Source organism: Diorhabda carinulata, chromosome 10, assembly GCF_026250575.1.
Source record: "Diorhabda carinulata isolate Delta chromosome 10, icDioCari1.1, whole genome shotgun sequence".
Classification (NCBI taxonomy): Eukaryota; Metazoa; Arthropoda; class Insecta; order Coleoptera; family Chrysomelidae; genus Diorhabda; species Diorhabda carinulata.
The window spans coordinates 6,879,462-6,903,787 of NC_079469.1; the positions used below are offsets into that span (position 1 = coordinate 6,879,462).

General features: G+C 30.9%; 1 protein-coding gene across 2 annotated transcripts; it reads left to right on the forward strand.

Moving 5' to 3' along the window:
• Nucleotides 1-214: 214 nt before the first annotated feature.
• Nucleotides 215-24,205, forward strand: LOC130898574 (phosphatidylinositol-binding clathrin assembly protein LAP-like). 2 transcript variants are annotated; one of them, XM_057807967.1, is made up of 13 exons: nucleotides 215-564; nucleotides 6,207-6,349; nucleotides 10,651-10,726; nucleotides 12,402-12,504; nucleotides 12,590-12,798; nucleotides 12,852-12,958; nucleotides 14,489-14,613; nucleotides 15,238-15,406; nucleotides 15,466-15,739; nucleotides 15,796-15,900; nucleotides 15,970-16,165; nucleotides 16,226-16,406; nucleotides 16,466-24,205. In XM_057807967.1, the coding sequence occupies exons 1-13, from the start codon at nucleotides 423-425 to the stop codon at nucleotides 16,544-16,546; spliced, it is 1,911 nt and encodes a 636-aa protein (XP_057663950.1). In that variant the 5' UTR covers nucleotides 215-422; the 3' UTR covers nucleotides 16,547-24,205. The 2 variants fall into 2 exon arrangements, with proteins under 2 accessions (XP_057663950.1, XP_057663951.1); XM_057807968.1 differs by having other exon boundaries at nucleotides 15,991-16,165.
• The last annotated feature ends 121 nt before the right edge of the window (nucleotides 24,206-24,326 follow it).

The window sequence follows — 24,326 nt, forward strand, 5'->3', positions numbered from 1 at the left end:
TTCCCTTGATAATCATGTGGCGGCACTCTTAATTAACACATATAATAATAGCATTGTATAAAGAATATTTATATTATATTCTTTATACAATGATACTAGTGTAACTATAATAATTGGTGAAGTTACCTTGATTATAAAAATTCATGAACGCTTATGTTACACTGATCGTGTAAGCTCGTGCTGAAGGTCATTTCAATAGGATCAACTAACTTCATATCGCTAATGCTGTCAGTTAACTCAGTGTCGCAACTGTCACTTATGTTTCATTTTGATTTTAGTTAGTAATGATATACACTTATTAACTCATTTTAATTACAATTTAATTTGAATCAAACGTTTAAAAATCTGAGTGAGTTTCTTAGACATTGTTTGTCCTCGTTTAACCGTTTTTCCGTCAGTAATAGTGACTCAACAGGTGCAATATGACAGGAAGATTAGCAGGGCAGACTATAAACGATAGACTTTTGGCCGCAAAACATAGCTTATCTGGTTCAGGTATAGCAAAATCAGTATGCAAAGCAACGACAGAAGAAATGATTGGACCAAAAAAGAAGCATTTAGATTGTGAGTTTTTTTCTCAGTCTAGAACTGGTTCGTTTAGAATTATATCCCTTGTCAAAAACTAATCATTCCACCAAATATGTTAGAAACCCTCTCCATTGAATTTTGTATAAAATATTCTATTACAGTAGAAAAGTTTTGATTAAACTATTGTTTATTCTATTGATGAATCAGTATTTACAAATTTATCACTAGTTACAACGACATTCCCTTGAATTTGCATCCCAAATATTTATTTGACTAAACTATTTTAATATATAACAAACATATTAAATTGGTAAGATTGCAAAAAATAAGTTAGATTAATGTTTTATCGAACATATAATATTAAAGCTTATTAGAATAATTCTTTTATGCCATTGAAAAATGAATCCTATTTTTATGTATATTTTTCAATGAATTGTAAGGTTTCACTGATGTAACTATATTATTTCATTATTTTTGGACTATATGGTAAAAGACACAAGATATCTGACAGAGAAACCTGTTTTCAAAATTCGGGTCAACGTTAATTTTTCTTTAAATGATAAATTTGATTACCTCCATCATATTTAGCAGTTATATAAGTACCAACTTTTAGTATTGCCAAACAGATCGATTTAATAGATATAAGGTTATTTTGTATTATGCAAATTTTTGAATATTTTACAAGCACACATTTTAGAACTAGAATTACTTGATTAGGTATGACATGACCTTCTCTTTTGAACAGTAAATGTAGGATCATATATTTATTTCTCACAGTAAAGATTTTAATGTTTTCTTAAAAATCAGTTGAACTATTCTGATGAGTAAATTTGAAAAACATTATTTACAACAGGGCAAGAGTATTTTTAATTAACTAAGTTTATGAATATACAACTTAACCCAGAAGGTAATAAATTTTAAAAGGTTAAATATTTTTGTCCCTAACTGTATGTTAATAATACATTTCTATATTCTATAATAACATAATAATACATTCAATTATCTTTATTAGGTGTGAATAATGAGTTATTGGAAGGGAGTGTGGTGATCAGTCAAACATGAATTTGTCATCATTATATAAATATGTTTTTTTTATCAATTTTTTGTATTTACATTCAAATTTTTCACTTTCAATCTGATTTCAAACTAATTTTTATAAATTGTCTATTACAGGAATTTATTTTTAAAACAACATTTGTTTTTAATGATAGAAACAAGTTTAAAGTATTAAAAAGATGAAAATGCAAAATATCATTTAACAACAAATTAATTAAATAATAATTTAAGTAGTAGGTCATTATCGAAACAGGTTCAGAAAAACAAAAATTATTATTACCATTTGATGAAATGCTGACTTACAACTATTTATTTATAAATTTTAATTCATTCAATACAAGTAATTGTTTGACACATTAAATACATTTTGAATAAAGTACATTATGAATTCTAGTACTCATATTAACTAAATGAATATTGAATAATAAGTGTCCATACTTGGCCTCAACTTATAATAAGAATTGCCTTAGTTATCTGTCTGAAACAACATAGTTTCCACTTCAAATAGAATTTATAATCTGGATCACAAGTTAAAAAAAAGCTGTTTGTTCAATTGATTTTTTATTTGAAATTTTTATGGTGTATAGTGTAGTAAATCCGCATATTTTTGGCTGACTACCATCGACTTGATCCATTCTATGAGAGGAATTTTCTATATACATAATCTATTTGCCTATCTATATTAAACAATTCTGTTGAAGCGGCACTGATTTCAATTCTTTGAAGTTTTAAAAACTTCAAAGTTGTTTTGCTTTTGTCATATCAAAAGATAGAAAATAAAATCTTCTCAACAGATTAGATGAGTTCTTATTTTTATTAATATTTACAATCAAATCTAGTGGACATTCATTAAGGCTTCATAAAGGTCACTTGATATGATGTAAGACAATGTGTAATTCAATGCAAGACGCAATATTTCTTCATCAAATCATGATCAGATGATGTTTTATTCTGTATAAGTTGCAATTCTAGAGAGAAATGAATTTCTAATCTTCTGATATTACTTCCGGCAATGATTTCTTAGTTATCTTATGTTTTATTTTCATTAGTTTTTCAAATGTTTCTTCATCTAATTCCAGGGCTTATCCCACCATCTCCTAGGTTCTCTTTTCTGCCCACGAGACTGAAAAAGCAAGGCAGAAGCAGATGTAATTATTGCGAGTGATGCACTTTTTCTTATCCACTTTATCTAGCTTTCTTATTTTCATTTTTAAACCGATCACAAAATATTGAATAAAATTTTATGTTAGGAAATTGTTTGCATTTACTTATGGAATTTTGATTATTGGCAACTATGACGCGTTAGTAAGAGACTTACATAATGTCAAGCGAAATGCAATATTTATCTATGCAATATTTTGATCTTGCAATAAATTGCCTGCAGTAACAAAGCTAAGTGAAATAAACAAGAAAAAAGTGGTCAGTAGCAATAATGATAAGTGCTGCTACCTCACTTTTGGAGCCCGATGGAGGATTTAAGAGATGTCAGGGTAGGGTAGGGGGTACAAAAACGTTTGCAAAATAATTTATAAAGGAAGAGTGCAAAGAAGGACCAATAACTTCTTCCTTATCATCACTACTAATCATGCTATAATTTGCTTTTGATTCATAAGTTTCTGACCACAAAAAAACTTCTTTTCCGCTCACATCACCAGATTTGACACTATCCGATTTTCGATTCTCTCCGAAAATAAAAACTGTGCTAAAAGTGAAAGTGTAATTATTTGTTTAACTAAAATGAAAAATAATGTTTTGGATTTTTTGACTTTGTAGAATTGTTTTAAGAGAAAAAATCTGTCAATCATAGTTTAAATATGGTAAAGAGGTTTTGATTATTTCTATTTCTTCTTTTAGAGAAATTGTTCCAATTAATTCCAAGTAAGCCAGAGATTTTAACGTTTAATGTCATGTAAATATGTACAGATGTAAATTTAATTTAAAATTTAAAATATTTTTTTTATCTTGGTCACATATGTCTTGAAACGTTAACCCGAAACACTTTCACAATGTTAATTTTGTCGAAATTGATAATTAAAAAGATAAAAAACAGGACGCCCAGCATATCATCTAACAACACCAGTCTAATAAGTAGGCGTATCATTTGTTAATGATAATATCACATCCATTCTCTTTGTATTACATTGTTATAAGTTTTTAAATATTGTTTATGATGTTAAATTCAATACACATAATATTTCTGTCAATTTACACATCACTCAATAAGTCTTGAGAATAACTTTTTTGCCAAAAATCGATTTTATTCATCAATGTAATCTCTTTCAAGACCAATACAATCATTCCGACGCTTCTCTAACTCCTCGATGCAGTGCCAAGTAGGATTTGTTTTTTGTCTCAAAATAGGCTTCAGTTTCAGCAATTGCTTCTTCATTTGAGCTGAATTGAGAATCGGTGCATTGTCTTGGTGAAACCGTGGTTTTTTCTTCGACATATGAGGCTTATTGATTCATCACCTGTATCATCCTCAGACATTCATTTAATGAAAAAAAAATTAGATCTTACAGAATCAACTGTATAGGGGTTAGTTCCGAAATGCTATTACATTCTTATAATTTTAAGGAACAGCTTATTCAATAAAAAAAATTGAAGGCATGCTCCAAGCTCATTGGTTCTTCCCTGAATCATCCTCAGACATTTATTTATTGTAAAATAATAGATCTTCCAGAATCAACTTGTATAGAGGTTGTTTCGGAATGGTTATTACATTCTTATAACATTCAAGAACAGCTTGTTTAACAAAAAAATTGAAGGCATGCTCCAAGCTCATTAATTGATTGATATCAATTCCATGCCTCTTATGCGACTGCATAGACTACTTTAAACTTGTTCTTAAAATTTCATAAACCATATAAGAATCATGCAAACAGAAATGCAGAAAGTTTCTGTTGTATGTTAAGATATCTTAGAATAAGTGGAGTTCTGTACTTTTATATATACAAATTTTCATCCCTTAACTAATATAATTTCTTTAATTTCCATTGAAACAATAATACAGTATATGTACAAATATCTCAGTTTAAATATTATATAGTTTTTGAAAATAATTAATAGTATAAAAAAGTAAACTATTGTTAAAAGTTTCAGCGTGATGTGCGGTAAGTTTTATGATTAAAGAGGCAGAAAGATTTTTTATCTACGTATAATTCAAAAATATATGTGACAAGGTTATAATTCAGGGCCGGGGGGGCTATAGCCCCGGGCCCCAGGTCCAAAAAAGCCCCATCATTCTGTACTTTTTTCATATAATTTCACAGCTCAAAGTGCATAAATAAATTCTAATGACTTTTTCATGTAGTACTCAAAGAGCATATAAATTTATACTCGAATGTATACATTGTTACTGAGATTCTAAAATCTAGTTATAATGTATACTTTTGATATAATATATGTAATAATTATTTGTACAAAAAATATGTGGTATAATCAATTTATTGGAAATGCCTATCACTTTTACTAGTCTTGTTTTTCCGAGTTTCCGAATTCCTTAAGGGAGCCCCGTCATTACTTTAGCCCCGGGCCTTATAAATCTTAATCCGGCCCTGTTCTAATTACATTTTAGTACTTGTATGAAATGTATGAAAAAATAAAATATATTAAAAATTAATTCCTTAAAATAATGGAGTTATTTGAAACTTTGGCAACGTTTTTCTCAATAATAACAAATGGCTAGTTAGAACCTTGTCTGCTCAAGATAGCGACCATTTTACTCTTCCATCTGTCGATTTAAAATATTCGTGAAAATCTGTTAGTTTTCTTTCAAACTTCAATAGAGGTGAACACTAAAGCCAGAATACGAACTAATTATGTTGCTTAATAAACAATAGAAAGTGTCATTTGAAAATTTAGTCTAAATAGTAATTTAATACCTGTTCAAAGTGCTTTTCTGAGATAAAAACAACCACACATCCTTCGAAAACAATAAAAACGTGGTAAAAGTTGTAGTGTTACAAATGTACTAATCATTAAAATCCGATTCTAGTAGTTAATAAAACTTTTGTGCACTTTTTTGGTAGTTTCAAGTCTTTTCCTCCACGAACAAATCCATTTCCACTCTTTGAATACATCATTCAGATTAATTTTTATCTCATGAGGCTGAGAAGTTAGAACTGACATCTTTAGACACAAACTTTTAATGGTTTTTGATGGTTTTTAACATATTCTATGGTGTTAAAAGGGTTATTTCAATTTTTGTCACTTTTAGACCGATTCTTAAGCACAACTTTTTATTCTACCTACACAAACAAGTTTAGGAAACAGAGGAAATTACAAAAATAAAGAAAATCCTACCAAAATCACTAGAAATATTTAAAAAAAAACTAAACAGCAGTAAACACCCTTACGGATTGTATTGTTGTTCATCGCTATAAAAGCCAAATTCAAATAGTTTATTGATATTTAGGGTTATAACCAATTATTTTTATTGACTAATATATTGTACTATGAAACTGTTAAACTACCCATTCCAGACATTCCTTTTTCTTCCACTTTTACTTTATACTTCACGCTTTTCTTATTTGTCTTTCTTATATTCATGCTATAAACCATATTTTCCTAATCAAATTTTTATATAGATATTTTTTGCTATGTTTTTTTTATTGTTTTAGATTTAGTTCATTGCACAAACGAACCGAACGTGTCAATACCACAATTAGCAAATTTGTTGATAGAAAGATCACAAAATGCGAACTGGATAGTAGTATACAAAGCATTAGTTACAGTTCACCACATGATGTGTTATGGAAATGAAGTATGTATACCAAACCTAAACGTGCTGGTTTGTCTCAAACATATGAAAACGACTCTTGTCAAACAAACAAACCCTCCATATGTTTTATTTGATCCGGGTGTGGAATATTATGTCTTGACAGTTTTTCATAATTTTCTTTTTCTATTTAAATGTCTACTTCTAGCTTTACCCGTTTTTTTCAGCAGCTATCATATGATTGGAAACTGTGGAAAATCCTTTAAAGGGGATATTCTGGTCTAGAAGCCTAAATTTTAGGCATTTTTGAAACATAAAAAACATTTTTTCTATCCATTTTTTTATATGATATTTATTGACGTTTTGAGCATATTAAAAAACAGAATTTCAATAAATTACAAGCAATCGAATTATTATAAATTGGACTGCATTATACGCCGTTATTAAGACAGATGCACTTAATTGTAGTCCTACTTGGAACTTGAAAAAAATCATTATTATACCTTGTTAACTTGCTACAACTGAATATTAAATTATAGAACGTAAATAGACGAGTAAAATGTACCTACTTGTAAGGCGTTTGGTTTAAACAGGGTACCAAACGTGAACTGAGCTCTTTTTGTACCCCAATCGTTTTTTTTTCTGGTAAACGAAATTTCAAAGCCAAAACCAAAAAAGTAAAATAAATTCTTTGCAAATATAACAAAAGAAAAAAAAACATTGCAATTCCAAAGTATCTAAAACAATTTTTTTGACCTTTTCGAATAAAAATACTTCAAAATAAAATTTTTTCAAATACAAGGAAGACGCGATAGACAGATATTTTAAGAAATATTTCAACCAAATTTCAAAGGAACTCGTCGGGTAGAACTTAATATATGTCAACCACTTCAAAAAAATAGTTTCCAGAAAAACGCGTTAAAAGTTGGAGAAACAATCCGGAAGAATAACTTGTTCCACTCGGCCGGCTTAGACGCTACGTTTAAGGACATAATCTTAAGGGTCTAAGCTTTGAAAATATGCAAAAAAAATGGTGTTTTCAAATTTCTAGACCAAAATACCCCCTTACAATTTTTACTTGAATTTCCATCAAGTCCCATAGTTTACCCAATAAACTCTTATAATGTATATTGCCAACTTTTTCCCTAACTATTAAGGGTAAGATGTTTTATAATATTGTACATTTGATTGTCTACCAATATGATATAAGATATTTTTGATATAAAGCAAGCAAGTTGCCTCTATAATTTTCTATTCTCAGCCATGTCTACTTCTCCATTAAATCTCCTTACATTCTCTTGGTCTTCCCAGTGTGCGCCTTCCTTCTGGTTGACTTCTCCTCACTCTTCTTATTGTCTATTCATCCCTTCTTCTTACATGGCCCAGTCACCTAATTCTTCTACTTCTTATCACAGCTGGTCGTCTATACCGGTCCTTGAGTTCTCTGTTTTTGAGTATTCTCTATACACTTTCGAAAACTGGCCTATAGATCCTCCTTAATATTAACTTCTTCTGGGTGTGTTTAGTTAGTGTCCACACCTCAGTTCGATACAATAAATATCTACTGGCTACATTTAACCTCATCTGTATCTTCTTCTATTTTATTGTTCCTGTTCATAATAAATCCTAGGTATTTAAATTCTGTAGTAATTTTAAAGCTGTAACCCTTAACGTCCAGCGTTGAATGATTGGGCTCTGCAACTCTTCCCACTTTCATATATTCAGTATTATTTTTATTTACCCTCAATCCTACTTTTCGTGTTTCTTCTAAGAATACTTGTGCCAGTATTTTCAGATTATTCTCACTGTATAACCTCAATTTTTTTATCGAAACATGAAATTTTAGTATTTGATATAGATATTTTGTTAAAACTTTGTTTATAGTTGTATGACATTATAATTCCATACATTTTTCTTATAATATATTGAAACACCCGCTGATATAGCTATTTAAATTTAAAACATACTTAGCAATAAATTCCACTTTTATAACGTTTGTTAGACTATGAAGGGTTGAAATTTCGATTAATTCTCAATTTGTTTAAGCCTTGCCATTTTTTTTTTGAGGGCATCTACAATTGAATCATGGAAAGAAAACAGAAATTATTTCAGTTAAGCATTTTGCCCTTTACAAATTTCAATAACATAAATATTTCTTTTTCCGTTTACTTTATAAAATTTCAAGGTACGCTGTAGTTAAATTGACATATTTTATTAAAACTTTGCGTTCTAGTTGGATAAAGATGGAAGTGAATTTTTAAGATACCCTCCATCTATCACATTCTGATTTCATGAATAATTTACAAAGTTATAAATATTAAGGCTCCCATAAACGTAGTAGCAGTTTGAATTTAAGAACAGATCTAGTACTTTATCACTGTACTATTATACAGAGTGAGTTTTATGTATGGAACTCCTCAATTATCTCGGATAATGGTGGTATCTACATTGTTGTCAGATCTTTCCTTTTTCCGGAAATATATTGAACTTTGTTCCACCAAAGTTAAAATAAATATTACACATTTAGATGGCTACGATTGAATAAACTCGTTTAATTTGAATATTATTTAATAATTTATGTGCTAATACAAATCTCGTAACAAGGTCTCTTGTCAGTAAGTTAGTAAAAAGTTAACGGAAACTGGAGGAGTCAAATATTTATCCAAATCATGGTTCAGAAAACCTACAACAATGGAAGACAAATCTTTAAATGTTTGTGTCTTGTTAGAGGTAGATCCACATTTTGAAGTGGAAAAATTAGGAATTTTATAAAACATACAGTAAATTAAAAAAACATACAGTAAAAACGATTACAGCTAATGCTCAAAATGCTGCCAATTACTTCTATACAACAAGCCATGCGATTTTTAAAACTTTGCAATACATTTTGCAACATCCCTGACTGCTCAATTCATCTTATCTCTGTGGTAATCCTATCTTTTAATTCCGAAATATTTGCAGGTTTTGTTTTATAAACGATGTTTTTTAAGTAACCTCACAGGAAATGGTCTAAAGTTTTCATGTCGTGTTATTGCGGGGACCATTCGATAAAACCACGCCTTCCAATCCATCTTCTGGAAAACACATTATTTAGGTTTTTCCTCACATCACACGTATAGTGAAGGTGGGACAGCGTCTTGTTGTAACCAATTATTGCCGTTTGGGATATTGTTACTGTCTGAAAATTTCTAATAATGAAGTTTTTTTAAATGTAGTTGAAAATATATACTTGGATTTGGAAATATCTGAGCCAACTCAGGTATAATACTATTTTCCAATAATTCTAAATACGCCGGACCATTTAGTTGCCCTCAATGAAAAAGGGACCAATTATTTTGTTGCCTATTTTTCCAGCCCATACATTCAGTTTTTCGGGATATTGGGTGAGGGATTCATGCATCCTACGAGGATTGTTACGTGACCAGTATCTACAATTATGCCCATTTACGTTTCCATTAATACAAAAAGTGGCCTCGTCACAAAACATAACATTACTTATAAAATTTGGATCGTTTTGATTGTAACTATTTCCATTATTAGGTCTGCAAACGTCTATCAAGATCGTCATCTGACAACTCTTGAACCAACGTTACTTTGTATGGATGAAATTTATTATCACGTGAAATTTTCATTACGGAGGATTACGAAATATCAAGTTCCCTGGATATGTGTCTAGTACTCAAGTGTGGATCGTCTTCTAACAGGACACAAACATCTAAAGATTTGTTTTCAGTTGATGCAGTTTTTCTGCGCCCCGATTTGCTTATATCTTTTACTGAACCAGTTTCGTTAAACTTTTTTACTAATTTACTGACAGTAGATCTTGTTATGGGATTTCAGTTAGGATATAAATTATTAAAGATATTACACGTTTCTTGTTGACTTCTACGCCTATAACCACATCCTAATATCATTAAAATATCCATTGTGACTTTCAATAAACTTCAACAATAATAATTTATTGAAACGTCAAATTTGTAACCCAAATGTAGCTATAACTACGAAATTATGGCATTTAGGTATAGAGAATATTACATGAAACATAATCAGTATTTCGTAAAGCGTAAAATATACAGGGTGATTCATTTTAAATAACAAAGATCTGACATCAATATGTAGATACCACCATAATACCGGCCGTATAAAAATCGTTCAAGCCGTTCCCGAGAAAATTGAGGAGTTCCATACATAAAACTCACTCTGTACATAATATGACTTAGAAGAGACAAACATTTGAATCGATTTTTGATTATTTCAGTAAATTTTCATCATCTCCTGTATTAGGTACGGCTTTAATGTATAAATTGGTATATAGAAACAATCACTACGAAATATTATTTTTTCAGAGATTCACACAATATTTAGCATCTAGTAACAGCACATTCCAATTGAGTAATTTCTTAGACAAAGGCGGCGTTCAAGGTAAGGAAAATAATTTTCATAACAATTTTTTCCTTTTTATGTATTTATTCTATAGCTGCAAATCAACGATGTGAATTTCATTGAAAATAATTGAGTTATTCGCGTGCTTCTCGTTGCTTACGCCGATGATGTCACAGTTGTGATCACCGAACAATCTGCATAATTAGCGCAGCTTAAAGTGTACCAGACAATGAGACGAGTGGGGGGATGGATAACAGATCATGGACTTCAACTCTCCACGAAAAAAACTGGAAAGGAAATGTATACAGACAAGACTGTCCATTGAGATCGGGACAGTCGAAATAGAGTCTAGATGCGAAATAAAGTGACCTTAGATACGAAGATGTATTTCTGGCCCCACATACGGAAGACAGCTCAAAAACCGGCCGAAATAACAGCATTTTTGAGCCGCTTAATGGCAAATATTAACGAACCACGGCCGAAGAAACGAATGTTGCTGATGGCGACAACTAACTTAATTCTTTTGTATGGGGCAGACGCCCTGAGAATAAAGCGATGACGATGGGACAGAGACAAGGTGCACCGAGAATCGCCCAGCTCCTACCGGACTGTCTCTGCATAAAGGGTCCTAGTGGTGGCGGCTATAATTCCCGTGGACCTCCTGGCTCTCAAGCGTAAGAGGATATGCAGAAGCAGCTCAGATATAACACGACAGGATGCGGCAACAATCGAAAGCACCAGAACAATACGGACGTGGCAACAACGATGGACAGAAGAGAAATCAGCTGAATGGTCGCGGGGTCTAATAAAAAAACCTTAGACTGTGGATCGAAAGGAAGTTTGGAGAGGTGAACTTCTACATTACCCAGCTTTTGAGGGGATACGGCTACTTCCGACGGTATCTTCACAAAATGAAGAAAGTACAAACAACTGAGTGTACGTATTGTGGAAACGACTTAAATGATGCCGAACACACACTCTTCTTGTGTAATCACTGGAGGGGTTTGAGAGAGGAGGTAAAGGATAAAACTTGATAATATCGTCCAGTTGATGCTGCACAAGGTAGAATGTTGGCAACGGATTGTTACCTACACAGAGAGAATGTAGACGGCTGCCTGATATGACGATATCATAATAGAAACGTACATCATAAACGGACAGACCTACCAATCAGAAGTAATGTCACAATAGTCGCTGGTTGGACGGAGTTGACAGAAGATGGCGGTTTAGTGGGTAGGCTAAGGGAGTCCCACATTTCCATCAGTTCTCCTGGTGGAATCCGTTAATTGTTTATTCGAATTGCTTGGCATTATAAAAAAAAACTTTTGTGTTTCGTGTCTTATATCCTGACACAAAATACGATTTACATACCATTTTTCAGATTAATCAAAGTTTAATAATAACACTTATTTAACGATAACCGAGAGAATAACTGTCGTATTTACTTTGTATCATATGTTCAGTGTTTATTCTATACTTATGACGTCACGCAATATGGCGGTCTTACTGAAATGTTCAAACTACCTACAAAATTTGGAATCTTCAATAATTTTTTTCTCTATAAATATTGATGAAAGATTCAACATAAAATTATAATGAAAGATATATATATATATATATATATATATATATATATATATATATATATATAAACTATCCAAAACTATTTTTTTCTCAAACCACGCAAATTCCCAAATGGTACGAATTTTTTCAGGTTATGATATGTCCCCGTTTATAAGAAAATATTCAAGATATCTGAACGAAAAGGCACTAGCATACAGAACGATTGCTTTTGATTTTTGTAAAATAAAAAGGGGGTAACTATGATTTTTTTAATTTTTATCAAAATTATAATAAACTATTCCAAACGAATAATTTATAATTATTATTTATTTTTTTCAGAAAAGATGATGGTATGTTGAGAACTATGAATGCAGATAAATTATTAAAAACACTTCCAACATTACAAAATCAACTGGATGTTTTATTGGAGTTTGATTGTTCTGCAAACGATTTAACAAATGGTGTCATTAACATGAGCTTCATGTTGCTTTTTAAGGATTTAATTCGTTTATTTGCCTGTTATAATGATGGAATTATCAATTTATTAGGTAAGTGAATATTATGGAAATTAATTGACAACATTTTTATTATATATTTTTAGAAAAATTCTTTGATATGAATAAGAAACAGTGTAAAGAAGCTCTAGATATTTACAAGCGGTTTTTAATTCGAATGGATAGAGTAGCAGAATTTTTAAAAGTAGCCGAGGTAAGTTAAACATAAATTTCCTTAACCCATTAATGCTCAAAACTTTTTTTCAAATGTTTTTCAATTTATATTGTGTCAAAATGGTGTTGAATCAATAAATCATCAATAGAGTTACTGAATTTGCGCTCTGATCACTCAAGGAGCAAATCAGGATTTAAATTAGGATAATGACATCAAATATTTTTGAAAGAATTTCTAATAGTCATAAAAGTTATTAATTAATTAAATTAAAAAAAAGTTACTAATACATTTCATTAATTTTGTTCCAAATAATTTATGTCTTATTGTTGATGGTACCTAAAAAAACATTCTGGGTGTAGTGAAACATTGAAGTTATTATTGCAATAAATTGTTTTTATACATTACATAAATTTTATATTCATATTCACTTTTCACAATTAAATGATCTAACCGCTCCAAGTCATGCTCATTTCTTTTTGGTAAGACCATACAGAATATACAGAAAAAATTCCCTCTGGTATGGCAAAAGGTCTATGTTAGAACCTAATTGCCTATGCAATATCTATCTTTGGACCGTACAAACATTTATGGCATAAGGCTGCCCCATTTTTTGGACCTTGTTCCATTTCTATGTATGGATGTATGTAGATATTGGGGTATCATATACACCCTGACCCAAATAATTCCTTTTCTGCTGCGATACTGAGGAACCCAGTTTTAACAGCTGATCTGATCTGTTAATCTCCATCCTCTTAGAAGGTTCAGAATGTGGGTTTGCTATAGCTGCAAGAGATTTAGAGTCATTTGAGTCTTTGATTCTTTTTGAATTACCTATTGGCGGATTTTGGGGCACTAGAACACAATTTATCAAAACTGAAAATTTTTATTTCATCGGTCCATATTCAATTTCCCATTGGAAATCAATTTACCCCATAGTTTCCAAGAAAAGGAATGTTTATACCCTGTTTATTTCCACGTAATGTCCCTTTTCCCACAGGACTTTTATATTAAGTGTTTATTTAAGTTATATTTTCAATACATCAAAACTAAATTTTTTCCACATATTTTCATTGTAAATTTGAATTAGATTTTCAGTTTTTCCTGAAATAAGCAACTTCAATTGCATTAAAATTTGAACATAATTCCTTTTTTTGGCCATAGTAAAAGAAAGGATACATGAATATGAAAATAATAGATCTGTTAGGAAGAAAATATTTTTTTCCCTTTATGAAATCAAGCAGGTAACAATATGAACCACGTGATATTGTTAACTAAACCACCTGCTCATTTTAACATCAAAAGTTTCTCTAAACATTGAAAATTTTTTATTACTAGAAAATTCTAAATTGTCATGCAACTTTAGTTGCAGTTAGACACTAATGGTTTAAATTTAGTCTTTATGTTCAACTCTGCTCATTTTATTCATTTATTCAACACATGGAGAGATGAAGTAACATAAGATTTGAAATTTATCTTTTACTTTATACTATCTGATGCAAAAAAATCAATTACATTTATCACAATATCATTATTTTTTATTGAATAAAATTTGGAATTTTTCTTTTTCAGAACGTGGGGATAGATAAAGGAGATATACCAGATTTAACAAAAGCCCCGAGCAGTCTCTTGGATGCTTTGGAACAACATTTGAATTATATGGAAGGAAAAAAAACATCAGGTTCCAGTCAAGCAAGGTATTTTATGTTTAGTTTGGAAAAGTAAAGTGAACATAGTTTAGATATGGATATTATGTACTGTGGACTGTTCACCAGTAACGACTTTGTGGGCTATTCGGCTTACCTCTTCTGGCTTTAAAAAACTTGAATATAAGTTCTGTAGTCCTTGTTTAATGAGTGCCTCTTACTCAAAAAGGTATTTGTCAGTTTCTTTTGATTCCTTACAGAAACGACAAATGCTGTTGGTAGTTTCTCTGATGGTTTTCAGCTGGTAGTTCACCAGACTGTGTCCGGTAAGCATACCAGAAACTCTCTTTAGCTCGTCTTTGTCCAATGATTTTTTTGAGTCCAGTTAGTTGAATAAGAAAGAAATCTCTTCCATGTTTCTAATTTGCCTAACAGATTTTAGGGTCTTAATGGCGTGTAGTTATCCCTCAATTTTTCTAATGTGAAAGGAAATTGCCACTGGGCAATCTTCCTACATGACAACTTATAATATTGCTATTAACCATTTGCTAGTTGTAAATTTTACAGATTGTTAAAAGAACCTTATTAATGAAGCATTATATATTTATGTCAGTTCATGTTTGCATTCACCTGTTGTAACTTAATTTATCCTGAACTACTTAATTTTATCTACAGTAACGCCAGTAACCAGAAAAACGTGAAATCGGGAGTAACTGCATTGTCTTCAACAAGTAATGCTTTCGGTAATGTGGCAAATTCTAAATTTGGCTCAGCGAATGGTATAGACGAACAATTAAAATTACAACTACTGGCCGAAGAGGAAGCAGCCATGAATCAATTTAAGGTATAAAATTATTTTTCACTACTTTCTACAGCTAATTATCAATAAAAAATTTTTTACAGACTAAGGTGTCACCGACAGCAGCTAACAATCCGTTCTTGAACAAATCTCCTATGTCATCTACGTCTAAGACAAGTTCTTCTTCGTCTCAGTTCACTAGTACTCCAACATTTGATCTATTCACTGAGGAACCTGCTTCAGTTAATTCTAAAGCTTCAGATGATCTACTGCAACTTTCTAATCCCTTCTCAGATGCTTTCGCACAACCAATACCACAAAATTTGAATGCATTCTTACCGCCACAACAGAATAACCTTTGGTTGACCAATGGAAATGGTGAGTTTGTAAAATATTATACAATGTATAAATTCACTATAAAAAATATATTCCAGGATTTGCTGTAATGAATCCGGGACCTAGTTCAACATTATCGTCTACTGGTTCATTCGTATCAGAAAATAATTTTGCTTCAGTATTTGGAAATACAGAATCTAAAGGTTAGTTCTATCTTACTATGTGGTAACTTGTAATTTGCGTTCTTTCTGTATAAAATGCATTTCTTTAAGGAACCAACTTTGATGCCCTAGGTGGTGTGCTCCAACCATCTAATTTAGACGGAAAACAGAGTTCAAACAGTACATCCAACAATACCGAAAATAATAATCAACCAACGTCTTCGAATGGATTACTTACTGGTGATTTGGAATCAAGTTTAGCATCTCTTGCTGAAAATCTTTCTATTAACAGCAGAACGACCCCAAAGTGAGTTCAACAAGGATCTAGATTATCTATAATTTATTTATGTTGAATATTTATTTTCAGAGGAGTTCAATGGAATTCTCCTAAAATCGGTTCTAAAACCAGTTGGACTCCTCAACCCATATCAGATACTACAGGAGCAGGTTATAAACCTATGAATCAAGCCATGTCTTCATCGCCATTTAATAATGCCACAGTTTCGTCACCGCAACCACAGATGTACCTTCAGCACCCTCAAATGATGGTATTAAAAAATTAAAACAAATTTTACCAAAAAAAATATCGGATTTTTTTTATTTTCAGAGTATGCGTCCTATACAAACGATGCCACAATTGAATCCTGCGATGAGTCAAATGGGACCACAGTCTCTCCTATTTCATTGATCATTACAATATCTCATCCACATCCGTCTATAAATAAGAAATTCCCAGATGTATAAAATTATTTTTGTTAAATATAATGAATATCAATTAATATATTTAATAATATTAAAATATAATAAATACATTGGATTAGGCTGATGTTAAAGAGGAACAAGAAGTAAAAATTAAGTTGGAATTTCTGGTACCATCGGTGATATTCATTCTGAACACACTGTAAATACACTGTCTGGTCCTTCGAGCCTACTGAAAGGTTCGAGGAATCAAACAGCGTAATTATTGTGATAATTGATAGTATATAGTGTGTTTAGTAATAAGTAAAGAAGAAAATCACATTTTTGAGATTTGTTATTGTTGAAATACTTTGAATATATTTATATTGTCTGCCATAAAGTTTAACAACTTTAAAAAACAAGGGTGATCACTGCAAATTTATTATAATCGACTGTAAAATGCTAGAAGTCTAACCTAACCTAGATTTTATGACGTTATGGGTAGATGTGAGAGAAATCTTTCACAAATGGTATCCCGATATCATCATGCAGTGTTTGGTCTATACATATACCAAGGAGCATAGCTGATTACTTCTCTTGTGGTCTTCTATTATGGTTGGGCTCTATTAGTGCTTATAGAAAAACATTTGGGTGATTTTCTATTCTTTTATGGTGTTTTAGACTTCGAATGTTGACGACATGTTTCACAAATTGTATCGTGCATTGTTTAGAATTTTCTATTGGCTTCTTGATACTACAGCTACAATTGATTTGCTTGCTCATCCCTTTATATCTATTTTGTGTAAAGTAAAATCTTGTACATCAACGTTATGTATGAATTAGGATATTGATATGCGAATTGATATCAAATTATTGTTTTTACACGAAAAAATATGTATTTTAAAAAAATTTTATGGCAGATAAAATGATTTGTTCACTTTACAGCCTTGTTATTTACAGTGCAATTATAATTAAATTAGTTTTAAGAAAAATGTTGGCACTAACTCACTATTTTGTATGTATATGTTGATTTACACAGTGTGCAAAAAGTTGATGTTGTAATTGCACTTTTTTTAGGATAAGATTTAGTCTTTTTTTTCAGATTAAAATAAATGAGGTATCCCAATCCAAAGCGGAATAATTTTTATAAAGCAAAACTATTAAAATCAAAGAAATGTTGAAAAATCGTTATACCCATATTATAGTGTGTCTCAGAATTAATACAGTGATCGATGTTCGTTATTTCGGTCCTCACTGTATATTTATTTATTTTTTTTTCAAATTTGAATTTTAAATTCTTGTTTGTGTTATCATTTATACAGGGTTAATATTTATATTTTTAAAGCAGAAGTTACAAAGTTTTCAAATCGTCATTGTTCTGGCAGAAGTTACTAAATCCAATGAAACACACAGTAGGACGGTTTTAAAGGTTTAGACAACATTAGGCAGCGCTGTAGTTGAATTATTAGGCACTACCACAACTACATGTAGGAGTGAGTAGTGAGTTTGTCAATCTGTAGATCAGTTAATTTTAAATTGAATGGTTAGGTTAGGCCTATAAAATTACTGAAAACTGGAATTTAGTGACTTTTGCCAAAACTTAGACGAAATAATATAAGATAAAAGTGTCTTTTTATTTCAACTATTTTGAAATCTAAAAAAACTTGCCTTTTATATAAATATTGAACTCAAATTTTAATATGTCAATTCCCTGTTTCTCAATCAATTACTTTTGCCATAATTGTGTGCCAAAAATTCCATTTTTACATCCAATTTTAAAATTTTCGTGCAGCTAGTTCATTTTGAAAATATTATGGTACTTCCTTTTGAATCTGGCACATTTTAATACCGAATTAATGTAATAGACAATCAGTAAATTGAAAAACAGTTAAATTATCTTTTTTATGACAAATATCGGAATCATAATATAAAATAAAATTAAGAAAAAAAATAAGTGTATCACAATAAACACTATATTATTGAATAAATGATTAAATAATGGAAATATTGTTAATAAAAATGTTGAAATCGGAACCAGTTACAAGTAAGATGTAAAACACTCGACGTCAGCAGAAAATGAACCAAATTAAAATGTCGAGTTGTCCTAAATTGTCACTTTTCTCCTTCTAAGATTCTAATTTTCAATTCCCAGCAACTCGGTTATATGTTTGTGAGGTATATGATATTGCTTCTTATTGTCTCTTTTTCTAAAATTTTCAATTCCTCCTTTGACTTTCCATTTCTTGTACCGTTAGGTTTTCTAACTAAAATTCTTTTGAGTTTTTCGAGTGTTTCTAATGAAAGTGTTAAAGTTAGACCAGCAAAATGACACATATCTCGAAGGGAAATATGAATAATACCATAAAATGCCAGAATTATAAAGAAAAATTGAAAGTTGAAAGCAAAGAAACTGTCAAAACTATATTATCAAATAAACAAGAGAAAGGTCGATATGTTCTCGAAACTGGACCACTTAGAAGTATCCAAAGCTCTAATAATAACTTATCGAGCCTTCGTTGTTATCACCCCTTTTTATCCTTATACAGCAATATGCTACTTTCAGGATCTCATTTATCTATCTGCTGGTTGGAATTTACTACAGTTTACATACAATTCTTGTCTCGATGATATATTAATTGCTTTGAAGCATTCCAGTTAGGTTATTCTAGAAATAAATCTGCTAATGTCAAGGTATTTGAATAATGCACATTGTAACTTTCCATTTTTTCTGCCCCAAGACTCTGTAAGTAAAATTTTATTAGTCTTTCTATAGGCAATGGCCAGAGACAAGAAGAAAATGGAGCTACTTAAAATATAAAGCCTTCCTAAGTTGTTATTAATTCTTTTACTACTCAGATTTCAATATGTAACTTGAAGTAACTCATCTATTGATCTGCCGGATGATATCTACTCAGGTTTATATACAATTCTTGTCTCGATGGGCTATTACTTGCATTGAAGCAATCCAGTTAGGTTACTCTAAAAATAAATTTGAAAATTGTCTCTTTAGTCAAACCTTAACATGATCATTGAATAATACATTTTGTAATCTTCCATTTTGTCTGCTATAAGGCTTTGTAAGTAATATATCCTACATTGATCTTTTTAGAGTTAGTATGTTTCTACTAAAAGTGTTCAAATTAGAGTAGCGAAGTGATGAGTAATAAATAAAATATTGCCTAAATTCATCTTTCAACTTTGTTCCCTCTTTTTTTCCGCTGCTTTTACATCCCATCCGAGGCTCTGAGAATAACCTTAGAACGTTTGCGAATATTCTAAAAGTGGTTATCAATAATCTTTTTCTCATATTTCAATATGTTATTTTAAGTATCTCATTATCTGTTGGATGGGATCTACTCAGGTTTATCCTTAGGTCCACGAGGGCCCGGTTTAGCCATCTATTGACAGGTCATGACAACAAGGTGAGAGCATACCGAATCATTACTAGTGATTATTGTTTGATGAAGATGAGCGCTATCAGAAGAAAGGTGAGGAGTGTAGTTGTGACCCGTTTCAGCTGCGGTATGAAGATTGGAGGAAGATAAGGACCAGTGGCTACGCGTGACCAAATTAGACAAACTGGAGAACCTAGTTTTCCGCACGACCAAAGAAGCTTAGAAAGAGCTTAGAAGCTCACAATTTCCTCACCTTTAACCTAGTATTTCGTCCTCGCGTGAAAGTGCTGCCAGGGGTTTGCATTAAACTTATTGTGCATACATTTACCTACTGAAATTTATGTCTTGCGTCCCTATGAGTAATTGAGATTCTTCCCAGATATTTCGATATCAGATTAATAAATTTAGGTTCTCAGATCATCTTCGATTTTTCAATATTTGATAGAAATTTCACGCGCCTTACGATTCATTCTTTAGTCCGACAAGGCATTTATCTGTCCTATGAATACAGTTCATTACAACGCAGTTCACCATCTTTCAGTAATTCTTTAAAAAAAATCAAAGACAAAGGTATGGTGCTATGATCACCCTGGTTTGTTTACAAAAAACACATCAACAATATGGCCGACGAAAAGCTGTTTTATCTGACCGCTAGATGGCGCTTGCGTTACAGGAGGGCAAAAAATGCAACTCACATGACTCGTGAACCCCAAGAATATACAATTCTTGTCTCTAATGTCTATTACTTGCTTTGAAGCAATTCAGTTAGGTTACTCTAGAACAGTGGTCGCCAAAGTGTAGCAAAACAAGTTTAAATGTTCATTTCAATGAAAAGAGTGGAACTCTTTTTGGCCATCAAGTATTTTCTTGATGTTTGGAGAGTATGTTGCAGCCGCCATTCTGATGCAGTTGTCCAAATGTTCATCACTCAGTCTATTTCTATATTTGTTTTTTATGAATTTCATACTTCAACATACAACACAAGTATGTAGAACTGAACATAGCTTTCAATCTCAATGTAACTTCAACCTCAATTGTATACTTTTCTTTGGGGACTCAACGGCAGCCTGATCTCCACCAAAATAGATTTTTATAGTAAAATTAGAGTCTTTCTCTATTTATTGTCGAGTCCTCCTTGTGTAGATTTGTTGAAAGTATCTTTATTATCACCATTGTTTGGTTTTTTTTATTTTCTCAAGTTTTCTAGACGTTAAATAACAAAAAATATATCAAAAATTAAATATTAATAAATACGGAAAATAGATTAAAAACGACGTTATTGCGGGATCAACAGAAATTTATTTAATGCTTGTACATTTTGATATTTTCCTAAAAACTTCCAAATAAATCAATTTAATATTCTTGTTATCGAAATAATTCTATATTTTATAGATCGTTTAGAACGAAATAAATTATATATTTAAAAAATTATATAGTTAATACATATAAAGCTATTTTTTTGTTCCGATTCTACATCGTCCTTTTTCTAAATTATGTTTAGTTGTCATTGGCCAAAACAAAAAGGAATCAGGATTTAGCTGTTGTTAATTGATATTTGTGCCTTCTCTCGCGCCCATATGGGTCCATTATCAATACGGTGATAAAAACTATTCATATTATATAATCACGAAACATACTCGTGTTTTGGCGAGTGGTAATTGAAACTTCAATTTAAATCTAATGGAATTTCATTTAATAGATAATTTTAGTAAGCACTATCGTCGACAATCGTCCTCTATACCAATAAATCCTCTTATATTTTTTATTTATTTATCAATTATCCTAAAAATTTTCCATCCTTAATGCTATTTTTCCATTATGCGATTAGTCTGCCTCTCCCTATTAAGTTGTTTGTATAATCAATCGTATTTATTACATTTTCTTCCTAATCATTTGATCATTTTATAATTATTTACTTTTAACCCTTCCATCTTTCGTTCTATTTGCATATTTAATAATATTAAATAAGATTATTGGATAATTGAATAATTTGATTGGACTAAATTTACAAAAACTTCATAAAGTCAACTGGAAAACCAACCCTTTCATCCCAATATTTAATGAAAGGGTTTTTTCGTTTGGCACTGTAAATATAATTTAAGTAATATTTTATTTCCAGATTGATTGTAATGCAAAATGTATATTAAGTAGTAATAAAAATTAGTGGGTATTACTGCACTAGTAACCGCTTTTACGGTAAGTTTCCAAGACATGACGTATTTTACATCGTTGCCACGTTGCAATATTTTCCGTTGCTTATTTATAAGAAAATAAGCTTACATTGTAAATGAATTTTTTATATATATAATCTTTAACAAAAATCTGTGGGACTGTTGCAATCAAACACTAAAGTGTACTCTTTTTAATATGTATTCCAAGCTTTCGAATAAGTACGTATTTATCATCAGGGAATTAATTAAAAAAAAGAACCTTCAAAATGACAATTAGACATAAGGTAAATGTGCCAATAGTCGACACTTTGAGGATTTAACTTTTACAATTTGTCTGTAAATCATAATAAAACAGAATATAAATTATGTCGTCTATTACTTTGAGCGCATTAACTATTGATGGATGTTTTAATTTTTTTTATCAAAGTATGCAAATGTCATAAATGTCGACATACAAATTTCAGTGGAGCATGTGGAGCTTTTCCTACAATTAGATCAAATGAAATTTTAGATAATATATCATTTTCTTTTGAAACAAATGTTTTTTTTTTCTCATCGGTACTTTTTAGTCCCATTATTTTAATCTCATTTGATGAAAACAATTTTTTAGATTTCTTCCTCATCCTCACATTCAGCTTCCCATCGAGATTCGTCAGATTTCCTAAATGACATTTGGTCATTAGAATCACTATCATTTTCATCAACTTCGCTTCTTTAATTTTTTGCTTTAAATTTTTCAGTAGCTCTTTCTTTTCTTTCAATTTCTTTCATTCTTCCTTTAATATTTGCGCTTCTTTATTTCTTTCTTTTTGTTTACACCATCAACCTTTCCTGGTTTTGTGTTTGGGAAAAATGCTGTTTTTTTAGTGTGTCGACAATTGGAGACTGTCGGAAATTGGTACATTTACTTTAGGTCTCCCTTTTAACCATATCTAATTGTCATTTTGATGGTTGTTATAATTAGTTATTTGAAAGCTTGAAATACATATTAAAAAGAGTTCCATGGCAACAGTCTCGTAATAATAACGTTTATAAATTAGTTGGAAAAGACTTCAGTGCTACACACTGACCATCTAGGCGTGGTAATACTTTTCTTCCACTCTTTCCCATTTCTTGTATTCGCCTTTCAGTGTCGAACTCCTTCCCCCATTAGATCTCTTGTACCTCCGCATCTCTTCTTCTAGACCTAATAATTTTACGAATTTCTTGTTCATGTATATCCTTCTAAGTAATTTCCTCTTCCATATATATAATTCGTTGTCTTCTATCTAAACGGGAAGGAATGTCCCACTATTATAGTGACTACAATCGATCCAGATACCTCGTATAGATTGCGCATGCTTGAGGAATACCTCGTACAGGTTGCGCATGCTTGAGAATTACTCGTACAGGTTGAGAATGCGCAGAACAGAGCTGGAACCTCAGGATAGAGAAATCGTTGCCATTCTGTCTTCCTTAGTTGAAACAGCTTCCATTTATAGAAACTTTCCATATAGGAGTATCACATATATGTGAAAAATAAGTACACAAGAAATTTTACCACAATAATCTGATTTTGATAACAATAAATTCTGCCACGCCGAGGCCCGATACCACACGGCTGCCAACGTTTAATATTTATTTTTCCCTAATACACGAGTATTGCTTTTATTTACACTTTCCATATTTAGTAGTTGTTATTGTCAAATTTGAAAACTTTACGTAAGAGCTCTTTAAATATATTTATTTCTTGTAGAAATAGTTATTTTCATTTAGTTTATATATTGATAATTTTCAGGCAAAAGTTAATAAACATGGAAATATAAGTTAGAATAATTTTTTTAAGGTATAATCTGATTTGTTTGCCAGAAACTGCCGATTGATTAAAAGATCCTATCTATAATATAAAGATGGTTAGTTTCATACTATATTTAAAGTAATTCTATAAATTTTTAATATTAATATTTTCTTTTCATTAAGTGTATTAATACAAATTTAGTCCAATCTCTATGTAACTTTGTTAAATTCTGTATTTTGTCATTAATTTCGATTTTAAATATGTTCTTGTTTCTTCAAACTTTATTGACTGAAAAATATCAGAAGTCATTAAATATTTTTTGGAAATTGTGCATTTTTATTTGTTCCTGTTCCTCAACTTGGGTACTGTTACCATTAGTTTAGCCAACAAGGATAGAAGTCTTTATATATAAACAGTATTCTTCTTGTGGTACCTATTCGTGAGGAA

Excerpts from the sequence above, each read along its gene's own strand:
- LOC130898574 (XM_057807967.1), top strand. The coding sequence starts at position 423 with ATGACAGGAAGATTAGCAGGGCAGACTATAAACGATAGACTTTTGGCC. Across the intron at positions 10,727-12,401 it reads AGACAAAGGCGGCGTTCAAG|GTTATGATATGTCCCCGTTT; the intron begins GTAAGGAAAATA and ends GAATTTTTTCAG. Across the intron at positions 12,959-14,488 it reads AATTTTTAAAAGTAGCCGAG|AACGTGGGGATAGATAAAGG; the intron begins GTAAGTTAAACA and ends TTTCTTTTTCAG.